The sequence below is a fragment of the Pleurodeles waltl genome, chromosome 3_1, assembly GCF_031143425.1.
Source record: "Pleurodeles waltl isolate 20211129_DDA chromosome 3_1, aPleWal1.hap1.20221129, whole genome shotgun sequence".
In the NCBI taxonomy this organism is placed as follows: Eukaryota; Metazoa; Chordata; class Amphibia; order Caudata; family Salamandridae; genus Pleurodeles; species Pleurodeles waltl.
The window spans coordinates 788541387-788555603 of record NC_090440.1 but is presented as its reverse complement, the minus strand read 5'-3'; the positions used below and the strand labels follow the sequence as shown (position 1 = coordinate 788555603).

The 14217-nt window shown below is 45.8% G+C and overlaps 1 protein-coding gene across 4 annotated transcripts in view; it reads right to left on the bottom strand.

Annotated features, from left to right (window-relative positions):
• Nucleotides 1-14217, bottom strand: part of SBF2 (SET binding factor 2) — a 1701375-nt gene that overhangs the window by 275117 nt on the left and 1412041 nt on the right. For all 4 annotated transcript variants that reach the window (XM_069223624.1, XM_069223621.1, XM_069223622.1 and 1 more), the window contains one exon: nt 11071-11172. In XM_069223624.1, the coding sequence (XP_069079725.1) occupies nt 11071-11172 (102 nt within the window). The remainder of the gene's footprint in view (nt 1-11070; nt 11173-14217) is intronic.

Below are 14217 nucleotides of genomic sequence, written 5' to 3'. Positions count from 1 at the left end.
AGGGGTCGTTGAAGGGCGGTCTCCCCCCAGACGGGCAGAGAACACGCTGCAGTGCATCTGATAAAGCGACCGTGTGCGCTGGGGGCGCAGCGGAGTGCGCGGTCCACCGGCGGTGTCAGTGCGGGCCTAGCACTCACAACGAGGAAGCAATGCTGGTGAACAAGGACCGAGGTACGGAGTACAGCCCCGGGGGACTTGTAGAGGACACGGAGGAGTGGCCTCGCCTTGGCCTAATAGAAAACACGCTACAGTATGCCGGATAAAGTGCCTGTTTGCGCTAAGGGCGCGATGGAGTGAGCGGGCCACCGGCGATGCCAACACAGGCCCGGCATCGACATCGAGGAAGTAATGATGGGGAATGAGTAATGAGGCACGGAGCAGGGCCCCAGGGGACTTGTAGAGGACGTGGAAGGGCGGCCTCCCACCGGCTTGGCGGAGAACACGCTGCAGTGCATCGGATAAAAGCGCCCACGTGCACTGAGGACGCGAAAGAGGGCACGGTCCGCTGGCGGGGTCGATACAGGCCCAACACCCACAATGAGGAAGTAACACTGGTGAACAAGGAGCGAGGCATGAAGTGCGCCCCCATGGGACTTGCAGAGGACGTTGAGGGGCGGTCTTGCCCCGGCCTGGCAAAGGGTACGCTGCAGTGCACCCGATGGGACGCTCGAGGGCGCGACGGAGTGTGCGTGCCATCAGCGGTGTTGGTGCAGGCCCGACACCCATGGCGAGGAAGTAACGCTGGGCAACAAGGACTGAGGTGCTGAGCACAACCCCACAGGACTGATAGTGGACGTTGAATGGCGGTCCCGCATCCGCCTAGCAGAGAACATGCTGCAGTGCATTGGATAAAGCGCCCGTAAACACTGAGGGTGTGATGGAGTACGTGGTCAGCCGGCGGTGTCGGTGCGAATTTAGCACCCACAATAGGGAAGGGACGCTGGTAAACGAGGACCGAAAGTAAGTGAAACGCCTTGGTGAGTAGAGCAATCTCACACTACGCACGAACCTTAGACACCAGGAGTGAGCCCAGCTTCCCATAAGGACGTAAAGCAGAAGTAAGGGGGTGAGTCCTACTCAACTTAGCTGGAAGGAGAGAGCGCACTTGGACTAAGGTGAAGGTGGAAATGAGAAGGCCTGTAATAACCGCTGCTGCCCTGGGTAGAGTACTACACCCGATAAAGGAAACGCTGGGAGTGGAGAGCAGTAGAGGCCTGGGCCCGGTGCTTAGGGCAACAATAAGAAGGGGCAGCTAGGCCCCTAGGAGTGAGAGAACCAGGTGAAAGAGGGGGAACACTCTAAGAGAACCACGACACTACTGAGTGGAAGAGCTGAATTGGACTGCTGGATGTAACTGACTGGCCCAAGATAAGCCTTTGAGCTTATGTGAATGAGTGCAATATAACAGTCCAGCTCACCTTCCCGTTAACACTGAAGTGAAGCACTGCAAGCCCGATGTCATCCAAAAGTCGGCACAAGACCAAAGCTATGGACCGTCCAACACACACTGATCCTAAAGAGGGGGAACCTCTGAACTTCTCGCAGGCTAGAGTGCAGGATACCCTAGACAAGATCTTGGTGGCAATCGAAGACACCAAAGCTACACTACAGCACGATATCAATCAAGTGGCTGTAGAGGTGGGGCTTTTGAGGGCAGACCATCAAAAACTTACTGACAGAGTTAAAGAGGCGGAGACCACATTGGCGGGTATCACTCCTAAACAAAGAGACACAACAATTATGGTAGAGAATCTCAACGACAGAGTGAAGCGGCTGGAACAGAGAGCTGAGGACGCAGAAGGGAGGAACCGAAGGAACAATATCCGAGTGGTAGGCCTGCCGGAGGGAGCGGAAGGGACGAATATGGTGGCATTTCTGGAAAATTGGTTGCGCATGGTTGTAGCAGCAGACAAACTGACTCAGTTTTTCACGCGAGTGAGCACACCGAGTGCCCTCGAGACCCCTTGCCCCGGGCAGACCACGCAGAGCGGTGATAGCCAGAGTACTGCATTACAGAGACAGGGATGCCCTAATACAGAGGGCCAGGGAGGCAGGCCCCTACAGAGTTGCGAACAGAGAGGTGACGTTATTCCCAGATTTCACCTTTGAGATCCATATCAGGCGAAACTCGTACATGGCAGTCAAAAAGGCCCTCAGAGCGGAAGGAATCCAGTATTCGCTCCTCTTCCCGGCTCGCTTAAGAGTAACACACAAGGGTAAATCTTTGTTTTTCCAGAACCCCGAGGAGGCCTGGGAATGGTTTGAAGCTCATGGAGGCCAGTCGGCCCAGAGCGCAAAAGTTAACGTAAAAGAGACTGGAAAGCGCAGAGTCCTAGGAAGGCGGAGTAACAGGGACCGCTCAATAGGGATGCCAACGCAGACACAGAAGGAACTTGGAAAGCGAGCAGCCCTTGAGGTGGTTGCGTACATGGGCAGAGAGGAATCCCACCCCGGGAGGCTCCGGGGTAGACTCAGATGGCACGGCTGGGTCCTCCATAGGATGCTCGGAGTCCTCTCCGCGGGCTCCGAAGGTGATCCCCCAGACATCTGATGAACTTGTGTAACAGATGTGATACCACGACCCTGGGGCAAAGTGAATTGTATGTACACGTGGCCCCTCCGGAATATGCCCCCCCACACGAGTCCTCGTCCAACCAATCAGAGTGGCGAGAATTTCAGATACTCTGTTGAACATGATGCACTGTTGCACAGTTTATTGGGCAACCTTCTGTTTGCGAGGCGCCCTGGGGTTAGGGAGTTGGGTTTTAAAGTTACAACGTTTGCAGGTGCGATGGGCAGGGTGGAGAGAAATACTTATGTACACATTACGAAACACAGGAAGACTGTATCCAGGGCAGGGGAGGGCAACCTGGAATGCTGATAGACAACCCTATGGCGGAATATAATATACTAACATGGAATGTACGCGGTATGGGGTCCACATCCAAACGTCACAGAATACTGTCCTTTTTTTAAAAGAAGGGGTGTGCAGGTGGCAATGCTACAGGAGACCCACTTAACCGCATGAGAGGTGGAGAGATTGAGGCGTAGATGGAGAGGACAGGTGTTTGCCACTGGCTATTCAGCGTATGCGAGGGGCGCCTTGATTTGGATACGAGCAGGGGTTCCCTTTGAAGTCGTATCTAAGGACATAGACCATGAGGGTAGGTTTGTGATAGCGGAGGGGAGGCTTCATGTAACTCCAATTTTCCTGGGCAGTGTCTACGCTCCCAACCAAGATCAGGTCCCCTTTATAACGAAACTGTCGAGTCATCTCACACGCCAACAAACCAGGGGTATCTTAATTGGGGGAGACTTTAACGGAATATTAGACGTGGACTTAGACCGATCCTCTCCACCGGTTACAGGGACAGCGACACAGAGTGGCAAAAAAATTGAGAGAATGTATGAATGCGTGGGCTTAGTGGATGTATGGCGGGTCCAACACCCCAATGAGAGGGACTATTCATGCTATTCAGGACTTCACCAAGTACATACCAGAATAGATAGGGTGGTGTGTACAGCAGATATCGCGCAGGGAATGACCGCGCAGAATACCTTGCTCGCACATTATCGGACCATAACCCCCTACTGGTTACTTGGAAAGCGACAATGGATAGGCCTCCTGTCCCGACATGGAGACGGACTCCCAGCTCGTTAGAGGACCAAGCATACAGAGAATCCCTTAGCCTACACCTTTCAGACCATATTAAAACCAATAAGGGATCAGCCTCTTCAAGATCCTTAGAATGGGAGGCCCTCAAGGTGACAACTAGAGGTTTTTGCCTAGGTCAGACAGTTGGAGTGAGACGCACTCTAGAACGTAAACTGAATAGTTTAGAGAGGATAATACATGAAGGGGAACGAGGTGAGGAGAATGGGGATGTGGCACAGGAAAGATATGTCCAGACACGGAAGTCATATGCCCAGGTGGAAGAGCAGCTTCGCTGTCACATCCTCCGGGAATATCTGGCATCACTCCAGGATGAGGAGGGCCGATCAGGTAGAATGCTGGCGTGGTTAGTGAGGGCTGAAGGGGACAGTGGACCCATCACAAGTGTCTATGATAAAGGGGGGAAACGTCAGTGTATGCCGGGACCCATAAATGACGCCTTCAAAGAGTACTACTTCCATCTCTACGGGCCCTGAGAGAGCTTAGAGCAGATGACCTTGATGATTTTTTGCAACCACTCCCTCTGACCACGCTAGCACCTGAGGAACAGGATAGTTTAGGAGGCCAGCTGACGGTAGACGAGGTACAGGAGGCTATTGCACAGCTGGCCTCCGGTAAGACCCCAGGGACAGATGGACTTCCCATGGACTTTTACCAAAAATATACTGCACTGTTAGCCCCCCAGTTGGTGGAGATGTACACGGAGGCATTTGCAACGCGGAATGCTACCGGACTCACTTAGGGAGGCACTGGTGGTCCCTCTGCCCAAAACGAAGTCGAGAGAGGCCTCAGTAATGGACTTTCGACCTCTGTCGATGTTAAATAACGATTTTAAAATCCTTAGTAAAGCCTTAGCCAATAGACTCCTACGCCACATCACCGGGTTAGTGCATACTGATCAAAATGGCTTTGTCCCGAACTGCAGCACCTCTTTGAACTTGAGGCGTTTGTTCACCATCTTGCACATGCCCGAAGAAGAGAGGCCCAGGGCGGGAGTGCTGCTTGCAGTAGATTTCGAGAAAGCTTTTGACTCGGTCAGATGGGACTATTTGAGAACAGTGATGCGGCAGATGGGAATGGGAGAAGGCTGGATAAAATGCGTGGATTTACTGTATATGTCACCGTTGGCGAGGGTGAGAATGATATCGGATACTTACCCTATATACCGGGGGACGCGACAGAGGTGCCCGATATCGCCGCTTCTATTTGCTCTGGCCATAGAGCCACTGGCGGTTGCAATGCGTAGCAAGGGCACTGGCAAGGGAGTAAAATGGGGTCAATCAGAAAATATCATTTCAGTATATGCTGATGATATACTCATATACCTCAATGATGGAAAGTTGGGTCTACCTTGGGCCTTGCAGACGTTAGACCATTTCGGTGCACTCTCAGGCGTATGCCTCAACAGGAGCAAGACATTCGTTTTTCCCCTAACACAAACTTATGGGCAACCCTCCTCCTGCCCTGGGGACATAGGGGGTTATTCCAACTTTGGAGGAAGTGGTAATCCGTCCCAAAAGTGACTGTAAAGTGACAGATATACCACCAGCCGTATTACGAGTCCATTATATCCTATGGAACTCGTAATACGGCTGGTGGTAAATCCGTCACATTTGGGACGGATTACCACCTCCTCCAAAGTTGGAATAACCCCCATAGTTTGGGCTCCACGCACTTTTAAGTATTTGGGTATACAGGTATACCATGAGACTGGGGATCTGAGAGATGGAAACATTGGAAGGGCACTCTGCTCCCTGAGAGCCTCAGTAGGTTTCTGGCGCTCATTAAAACTATCCATCATGGTCAGAATTTCTTTATCCAAAATGATCATGCTTCCCCGCCTCCTCTATTATTTTGCAAACCTACCATTATCGATTCCCTCAGGGTGGTTTTGAGAGTTAAATACCCTACTTAGGGAGCTTATCTGGGATGATGGCCGCAGACATACAGCACTCCCGACCCTGTGTAGACCAACTTTAGCAGGGGGCTTGGGGGTTCCAGATTTTGAGGCCTACAACCTGTCATGCCAATTGCAATGGGCCGCCAGTTGGTTCGCTGGAAAGGGATGCCTGGACAGATGGATTACAGTGGGAGATAGAGGCACAGACCGAGTCATAGCGCAATTGATTAATAAGAAGGTGACACGCCAAACGGACAGTCTGATGACGAAAGTAGCCATTCTTTGCTGGAAGAGGTGTGCAAGGAGAGTGTGGGTGGGATCCCCTTATTCTCCGGCCTTGCCACTGACCGCCCTAATACTAGATCAAGGGGAGGAGGGCTTGATGGGTACAGGGCTTGGGATTTGGAAAAGGGCGGAAGTAGAGACGGTAGGTGACTTATTCCGGGACGGGGTGTTGAGGCCCTTTACTGATCTAGTGAATGACAGAGGAATCCATCCGGGACAATTCCTTCTGTACCAAAAGTTAACACATAATCTGCGGGAACACTGGGAAACGGTGAATGCAGAGCCTGCCACCCATCAGATATTACACCTCCTCCTAACATTGGGGGATGATGCACACTGCATCACAAGACTGTTTCGAGACCAACAGGAAGGAGCCCTTGGCCCAATGCAATCCTTACGGAAGAGGTGGGAGAGATCCTTGGAAAATGAAATAACAGACTCAGAGTGGAGTAGAGTACTAGGAAGTATCGAGAAACACAAGACTGAGATATACTCAATATAATTACACGCACAGGACGTACCTCACCCCACACCGCCTATCCTTAATGTACGGGGGGTCCCCAGGGCATGCCCCAGGTGCAGTTATGTGAACGCAGACTTCGACCACATGGTGTGGAGCTGCCCAGACCTGTGTCAGGGCTGGGGCAGTGTGTTGACGGACCTCTCTAGACTGCTTGAAAGGGAGTTAGCCCTATCTCCCAGTGTGTGCCTATTGGGTCTTGGAACCGGACTCCCACGTGGGAAGGTGAAGGGTCGTTTTCTGAACCTTGCTCTGGTTTTATACCAGAGACTGATCACCTTGGGGTGGAAATCCCCCAGATGCCTATCACTGACGGAATGGAGACAGGAAGTAGAGAAGTGGGCCAGAGCAGAACTGCAGATACTGAAGAGAGAGGAGGAGCGTGGACTCCGCCAGACCCCTATCGCTCCAGAATGTGAGGAGATATTGACAAAGTGGGAAGGGATGCTGAGGGGTACGGACACAACCACAGAGGGACTGACATAAAGATTAAAATATAGGCCCAAGATAGAGATCGGCAGTGACACAACTCCTGGGGTAGGGAAGGATAAATCCAAGGTTCAGAACCTAGAAGACACTAGAAGGGAAACGAAGACAGACATGGAATGCACGGCCGAGGGCACAGAAATGACCGAGTGGGGTTAGAGGGGACGGGCATTATTTGAGGGAGTTACCGTCCTGGGATTAAAATAGGGATGGATAACATGAAAAGTGCCAACCCTACTCCAGGGTAACGGAGAGGAGGTTGACTTCAGACAATGGAACCACCTGCCCATACAAGTTCCATTGCACCATTAATCTGTTTAACTTTAGTTAAAGACCTTTCTAGATGCACAACAATCAGATCAATGGCATAGCTCTCAGGTGGTGAACAGGCAAATGTACGAGGCTTCAGAATTAGACAATAAGCAATTCAAATTGATGTAAAAGTAAAAGAAAGTACATGATATTTGAACAAAAATAAGTAACACCCTGAGCTGCATGGGTAATCTCAACTACCACGCCAAATAATTCTGTATTTGTATAACAGCAAATTGTTAATAAAAAATATTTTAAAAAATATATATATATATTTTTTTAATATCCCATTGTCCTTAGGGTGCTCCCGTTAAGTTCCTCCAATTTGATAGCCAATTGGAGGAACTAACGTGAGCGTGCTAAGGAAACAGCAGATGTCAAAGACCTGATGAAGTCCATGAGGAAGAAATGCGTTGGCTAGTGGCTGTTTTAAATGGAATGAATGATCCAAAAAAAGCAATAAAAATTAAAAAGGATGAATAAAATATTGGAATATGATTGGAATACTGGAGTGCTTTGAAATTGAATACTGCTACAAGGCAATGGGATATTAACAGTGATATGCACAAAATAAGGATAATATTTGGTGCTGAATCTTGCATGCAAGTTGTATCAGATGTCTGATATTAGGAGGCTAAGGAGTTGGCCTCTTAGATTTGTGCACATGATTCCAACTTACTGTAAAATTCGAATGTATATGTGCGGCTGGATTCACCTCAACTCCTATTTGGTAGTGTGTCAATTTTATTAATTAAGGATGCTTGTGAGTCTGAGGCCTTGCTTGGCTCCGTACCTATTGCTCTGCTCACCTTTTTCCTATCAAGTCGGATTCCTTGTCCTTCGGCCTGCCTCCAACTGAGTTGCGGGTTCCTTGTTCACAGGCCAGCTTCGAGTCGATTTCCAGCATTTCTCGTCCTCTGGACAGCCTCCAGTCAAGTTCCGGTAAACCTTGCGCCCTCCGTAGGTTGTCCGATTCTGCAGTCCACGAAGCAAAAGCTGGTGTTTCCTCTTTTTTTCTTCCCAAAAACCCATTCCCCTTTAGGACCTGCGACAGGGCAATGTACCCTTCACCGCTGTCACGTTGGTCCTCACCGGGATTGGGGAATTGTCATTGCCCCATTGGAACACCTAGAATTCAGGTGAGTGGCTCGCACAGAACATCAAGGCTGGTTTCCTCAGCTTCAAAAACAATTTGAAAATAATTAAAAACCTGTCATCTATGTAACTGCTTGTTACTGAAAACTACTCCACACCAGTTTAACATGTCAGAGATGCCTAAGCATGCCTAGGAAAGGATTGCTGTTGACTTTTTCAGTCCATTTCACAATGGACATCATCTGATGGTGATAGTGGATGAATACTCTCGCTTCCCATTGGTTGAAGATATGTCGCCCCTCACTCAGGACAGAATCACTGAGAGATTAGATGACTTCTTTGAGACATGGAGCATACTTACAATTTTAAAAACTGACAATGGCCCACCTTTTAATAGCAGAGTCTTCAGAGACTTCCTCAATCTAGTCAATGTGAAGCATCAGAAGAGCACACCTCTTTGGCCACAGGCTAACCGCCTCATTGAAAGTTTCATAAGTGTGTGAAAGAAAGCTGTTCAGAATCCTATATTAGAGAAGCTCAACTTCAAGACTGTCTTGAATTCTACTCTATGAGCTTATCGTTCAACTCCTCACTCGGCCACCAGTGAAAGCCCTGCAACACTAATGTTTAGTAGAGCTACAACAACTAAGTTGTCTAAGTGACCAACATCAGATTCCAAATGTTTACAGAGACATGTCTAACAGACTTGAATCGTAAGCGGAAAATGAAGACTTACGCTGACAAGAGGCAACATGCCAAGAACATTGTTTTCAAGTGAGGAAATATTGCCTTTTCATCAGCCACGACGACGTAAATGTAATTCCCTTTGATGTCAAGCCACTTCAATTGTAACCAGCAAAGGGCACATGGTAACCGCCCAACTTCCAGGAAAATGCATCACACCAGATTCCTCGCACTTCAAATAGGTGGCTCAATGCTCGTTGGACATTAATGTCAATGTAGAGACTCGATCAAAGGATACCTGTGGAAACTTCCAGACCACCAATACTCCTACATAACCAAAGCAAATCATGGACCCTCTGATCAATGATTCCCAGTTTCCAGAGACATGATCTGGATGAGTCACAAAAGCACCAAGAAGACTCACTGAAGAATTATAAAGCGTATATGGTGTAAAAAAAGTAATATTTGTTTTATTTAACAGAGGTGGAGTTGTTGTATCTTGTGAGTATGAATGATGGAACTGTTTTGGACCATGACGTATGTCTTAGAAGGTGGTACAGTGAATGCAAGTTAAGACTGTTGAGTTTGCGGATACACGAAGAAGAAGAAAGACGTGTAACACATAGCTCCCCGTGTGGCGTATTTATTGGCGAGTACCCAGGCTGGGCAGGATGCTACAGCGGTCAGTCCCTCTGACCACTTATGGTGTCTTTGGATTTTCCAACCAACATATCTGTTATATGTCTATTTGACTCATTTAATATTCAAAATGTTTTCTTTTTTAGGAATTTCATCTTCTGATGTTCCCAAAGAAACATGTTTCAGCTTTATTTGAACTGTTTGCTGAGCCCTGCATCCTAAGTGATGCACAATGAACTATCAGCTGCTGGTCTTCACACAGAGAGAGTCAGTGTGGAAGTTAAACAGGATCCAAGATGTGCCATTCCTGGTTGATTTGTTTGTCAAACATGTAAACAGTGTTCTTACTTCTAAACATGGCACAGACGTCCAACAATATATCCACTGGCAGAAGCAGGAGACTAATATAGGGTCACAATCTATAGAAAATAAATACTAAAAAAAATACAACTTTGAAAGAAAGTTCTCAAAGGTTAGGCCCCCAGAGTTCCATAAAATAATCTTTTAACTTATCTAAATGGACAAGCATGTGATAAGTTAGCAGGAACACAGGTTAGTTTACTTATACTTTTTCCGAAGAGTGACCCTCTATGTGGGCATACATACCTCAGTAATGGAATGCCGATATTCTCTGAGTGGAGATCTTCAGTGTAAGGTAACATTTTCCGACGATGCTTCACCACCCATCGTGACAGGGTACGTACACCTAGTAGTTTGTCTAATATCAATCTTTACAAGCCGTCTCTAAATGGGACTGCCACATTTCATGCTTTGAAACCCATACTTCTCAAGTTTGAAGGAATTTTGCCACTTCAAGCATCACAACTAAATTATGGTAAACTGGAATTCATAATAAATTCCACAAAATAAGGTGAGGAAATAAGGGTAAGTAGGCAAGTCATATACCCAAATCCTAAAACATGAAAGGCAAGCCTAGTGATGACATATGCAACAAATTGAATCATTATAATTGTGTTTGAAGGAACAAGGAGCAAACACTTTCATGGGACTAAGATCCTCACAATTGTGTGTCTGGGAGGGTTTACAGCTGATGAAAACAAAACATTTTAGGTCTTGTGTAGAAACTTACTTAATCATCCCATGTAAACTACAGGACTGTTGACTGTTTTATTATTCTCCATAATTGTTTTCTCAACTCCATTAAAATGATAATAATTATAAACTTTACAGGAGAAAGCAGCTAGCTTTACCTTTAATTAATCTACAATGTGTGATGCAGCTGTCTGCATAGATGGCAATGTTAACCCCTTCCTCATTTTAAAATAAGTCAGTAGACAAACAGAGGATATGACACTAGGGAAGGCTTGGCTACTTAAGACAGTGTTTTCAAGGAGTAAGTTTACATTGATAATTAACACAAAAGTAAACTGTACCCCGATTTATGACTTTCTGCCTTATTACACAACAAAAAAAGTGGATGTGAACGTGACTCTAAAATCATTTAAAGCAGTTTACCTGAGTGGTGATATCCCAGCCATCTTCCAACGAAACCATGACAGAGGAGCCACACTCGAGAAGTTCAGACACGATCACAGACAACTGCATTATCCTATGAAGCTGTTTAATATGAAGAGAGGCAGGGTTAACAAAATAATGGATACCATGCCTAGAAGAGGTGAGCACATTAATTAATAGCAAAATTAAATCTGACTGCCTAGTGAGTAAATATAAATAAAACACATAACAGAGGTAGTCTAAAACAGGTTTTGCCAACAAGTAGCTTCTGAGCTACTGGTAGGTCTCCAGTTACCTTGAAGTAGTTCTCTTGTGTGCAGACCAGCCTGCTAAGTTAGAAGCTTGCTGAATTAGTATATGTATACCAAAATTCAAAAGCGAGTATTCAACAGCTAAGTGTGTGCATTTTCTCTACTCATAGCTTGATGTCTGGGGAAAAGTGGTTGAATTTCTAAAATATGAATAAAGCAAATATCTGAGCGATAAATCACCTGGCATTAGGGAGACTTATATCTCATTTAACACCCTGATGCCAGGGGCATTGCATCTATGGTTATACTGGATTATGTAGAGTCAATCGAAAATGATAAAGCCTTTTTTACATTACTGCTGGCAACCCTGCAGAGTCCACTTAAGTGATTACTGCTAGTAATCTTGGATATGGTGGCCGATAAGGTAATTTTGTCTGATATGGTCACTATTACTTTGTCGCGTTGTATAGAATCTCTTTTACTTTTCAACTCACACCAGAAATTACTTACAGAGTAGTTCGAGTTTGCCAGATAAAATGGTCTCTCTTAAGATTAAATCTATCAGACTTATATTTCTAATTCAGAATGTTTTTCAAGAACAGCACTCAAGGGTACTGCTCGAAGAAAAATCTCCAGATCCAGTCTGACGCCTGGGTGAAATTCTAAGGTGTCGCTACAAGATAATTTGTTACAGAAGGTAAGTAACTTGTTCATCTGATAGAGACTTATAGGTGCAGGTTCCTTACCTTGGAATAAATACCCAAGCAATACCATCCTCAGAGGTGGGTCTGCGAACCAAGATCATACTTGGAAGTCCTCCAGGACCGAAAGTCCAAAATAGCTGTCCCTGCAGACTTGACTGTCCAAGCAGTAGAGTTTGGTGAACGTGTGGAGGGACGCCCTCGTTGCTGCCTGACAGATGCCCAGGACTGACTAACGCAGTGGTTGCAGCTGTTGCTCTGGTTGAGTGAGCACACAAACACTCCGGGATTGCTTTTCAGCCAAAGCGTAGCACATTCTGATGCAGAAAACAACCCATCTAGAGATGGTTCTCTTCTGCACCGCCCATCCTTTCTCCACACCCACATAACCCACAAACAGTTGATCATCCACCTGGAAGTGTTTGGAACGACTGAGATAGAACGCCAATGCTCTTTCTGGATCCAGAAGGTGGAGTCTCTCCTCCTCACAAGAAGGATGAGGTAAAGCGTAAAAAGTAGGCAAGGTAATGGATTGACCTACTACAAAGACGAGGCTTCCACAGCTTTATTGTATATCCGCTTTTATTTCATATGGTAAATCCACGACATCTCCAGCACAGCTCCCTCTCCTGCTTCTCTCATTTTCCTTCTCCCCACAGGGCTCTCCACATTCCATGTGAAGTCACCACCTACATCACTGCATTCTAATATTGAGTCAACACTTTCTCTGTACAAGATATCTCCACACATCTTCCCTCTTTACAGAGCATAACTAACAAAAAACAATGAGCATTAAGGAACTTTAGTACCCACAACAGAATGTTTTTTTTGTTTTTTTGTTGTTGTTGTTTTCTAAACAGATATTAATAACTGTAACTACTAATTAATTTCGTATTGGATTACACAGAATAATGAAATAAGGGTCATTATTTTAACGATTAATTTTACACACGCTCCCCATACTCCATGAAGATCCATTCTCCAAAATTACTATGTTTCGTTTAACTTCCTTCACCAACTGAGGAGCAAAATACTTGCTATCCCCTTTTAAGACAATTCCACTTTTCCTTGTCACCACCCAATCACTCTTTTCTATGAGAAAAGGTTTCACAGTCATTCTTTTATTATAATGTTGGATGTTTTTCCTTTGCGTCTCTTCTACTTTTCTTCTTACTGCCTCCCTGTTTACCCTCACTTTTACTTTCGTTTTTAACCACACAGGACATTCCATCACACCCGGTTCTCTCCCTTTTAAAGATAGAAATGGTGACACTCCAGTAACCGAATGTGGAGTCGTACGATATGTCGACATCATTTTATTCAATTCCCTTCGCCAAGAAAGATGATTAGCTAATGATAATTGAATATTTTCCATTACTACGCAATTCACTCTTTCTACCAACCCATTGGCCTGTGGACGGAACAGAGCAACTCTTTCATGGATGATTCCCATCTTCCGCAAATAATACTTAATCTCAAGTGATACAAATTTCACACCATTGTGGGATACAATAGTCTTCGGAATCCCTTCTTCCATAAAAGTTTCCTCAAAAAACTCTACTTACACTCCTCACTCCAAACATACACTACTCCTTTTTTCATAAGTTTTCTCAAAGGTTCCACTTTCTCTGTGAAGTTCTTTATGAACTTTGCACAATATTCTGCAAGTCCTAAGAACGATCTTAATTCATCCTTACAGATTGGTTCAGGTGCATGCTCAATCACAGCCACTATGCTTTTCTTGGGCCTAATACCACTACTACTTATAGTGTGTCCTAGATAAGTTACCTCAGAATTGCGAATCTGACATTTTTATTTCTTAATAGTTAAACCTTTCCTATCTAATCTAGTCATCACTTCTTCAAACAAAAGATCATGTTCATTTTCACTGCTACCAACAATTAAAATATCATCCTGAAAGCATAGTACTTTATCCATATCCCCAAAAAATCTCTCCCATCATCCTCTGGAAGACAGCAGAGGTGGAGGCTAAACCAAAAGGCATCCTCTTGTAACGAAAAGCCTCCAGAGGCGTTACAAAGGATGTCAGGTGCCTAAAATCCTCATGCAGATTTATTTGGCGATAGGCAGATGACATGTCCCAAACACTGAATATACATCCTTTTACAGATAATATTTGAGAAATATTTGGCAACGGTTGTCTATCAACTCATATATTTTTGTTTAAGTCCCTA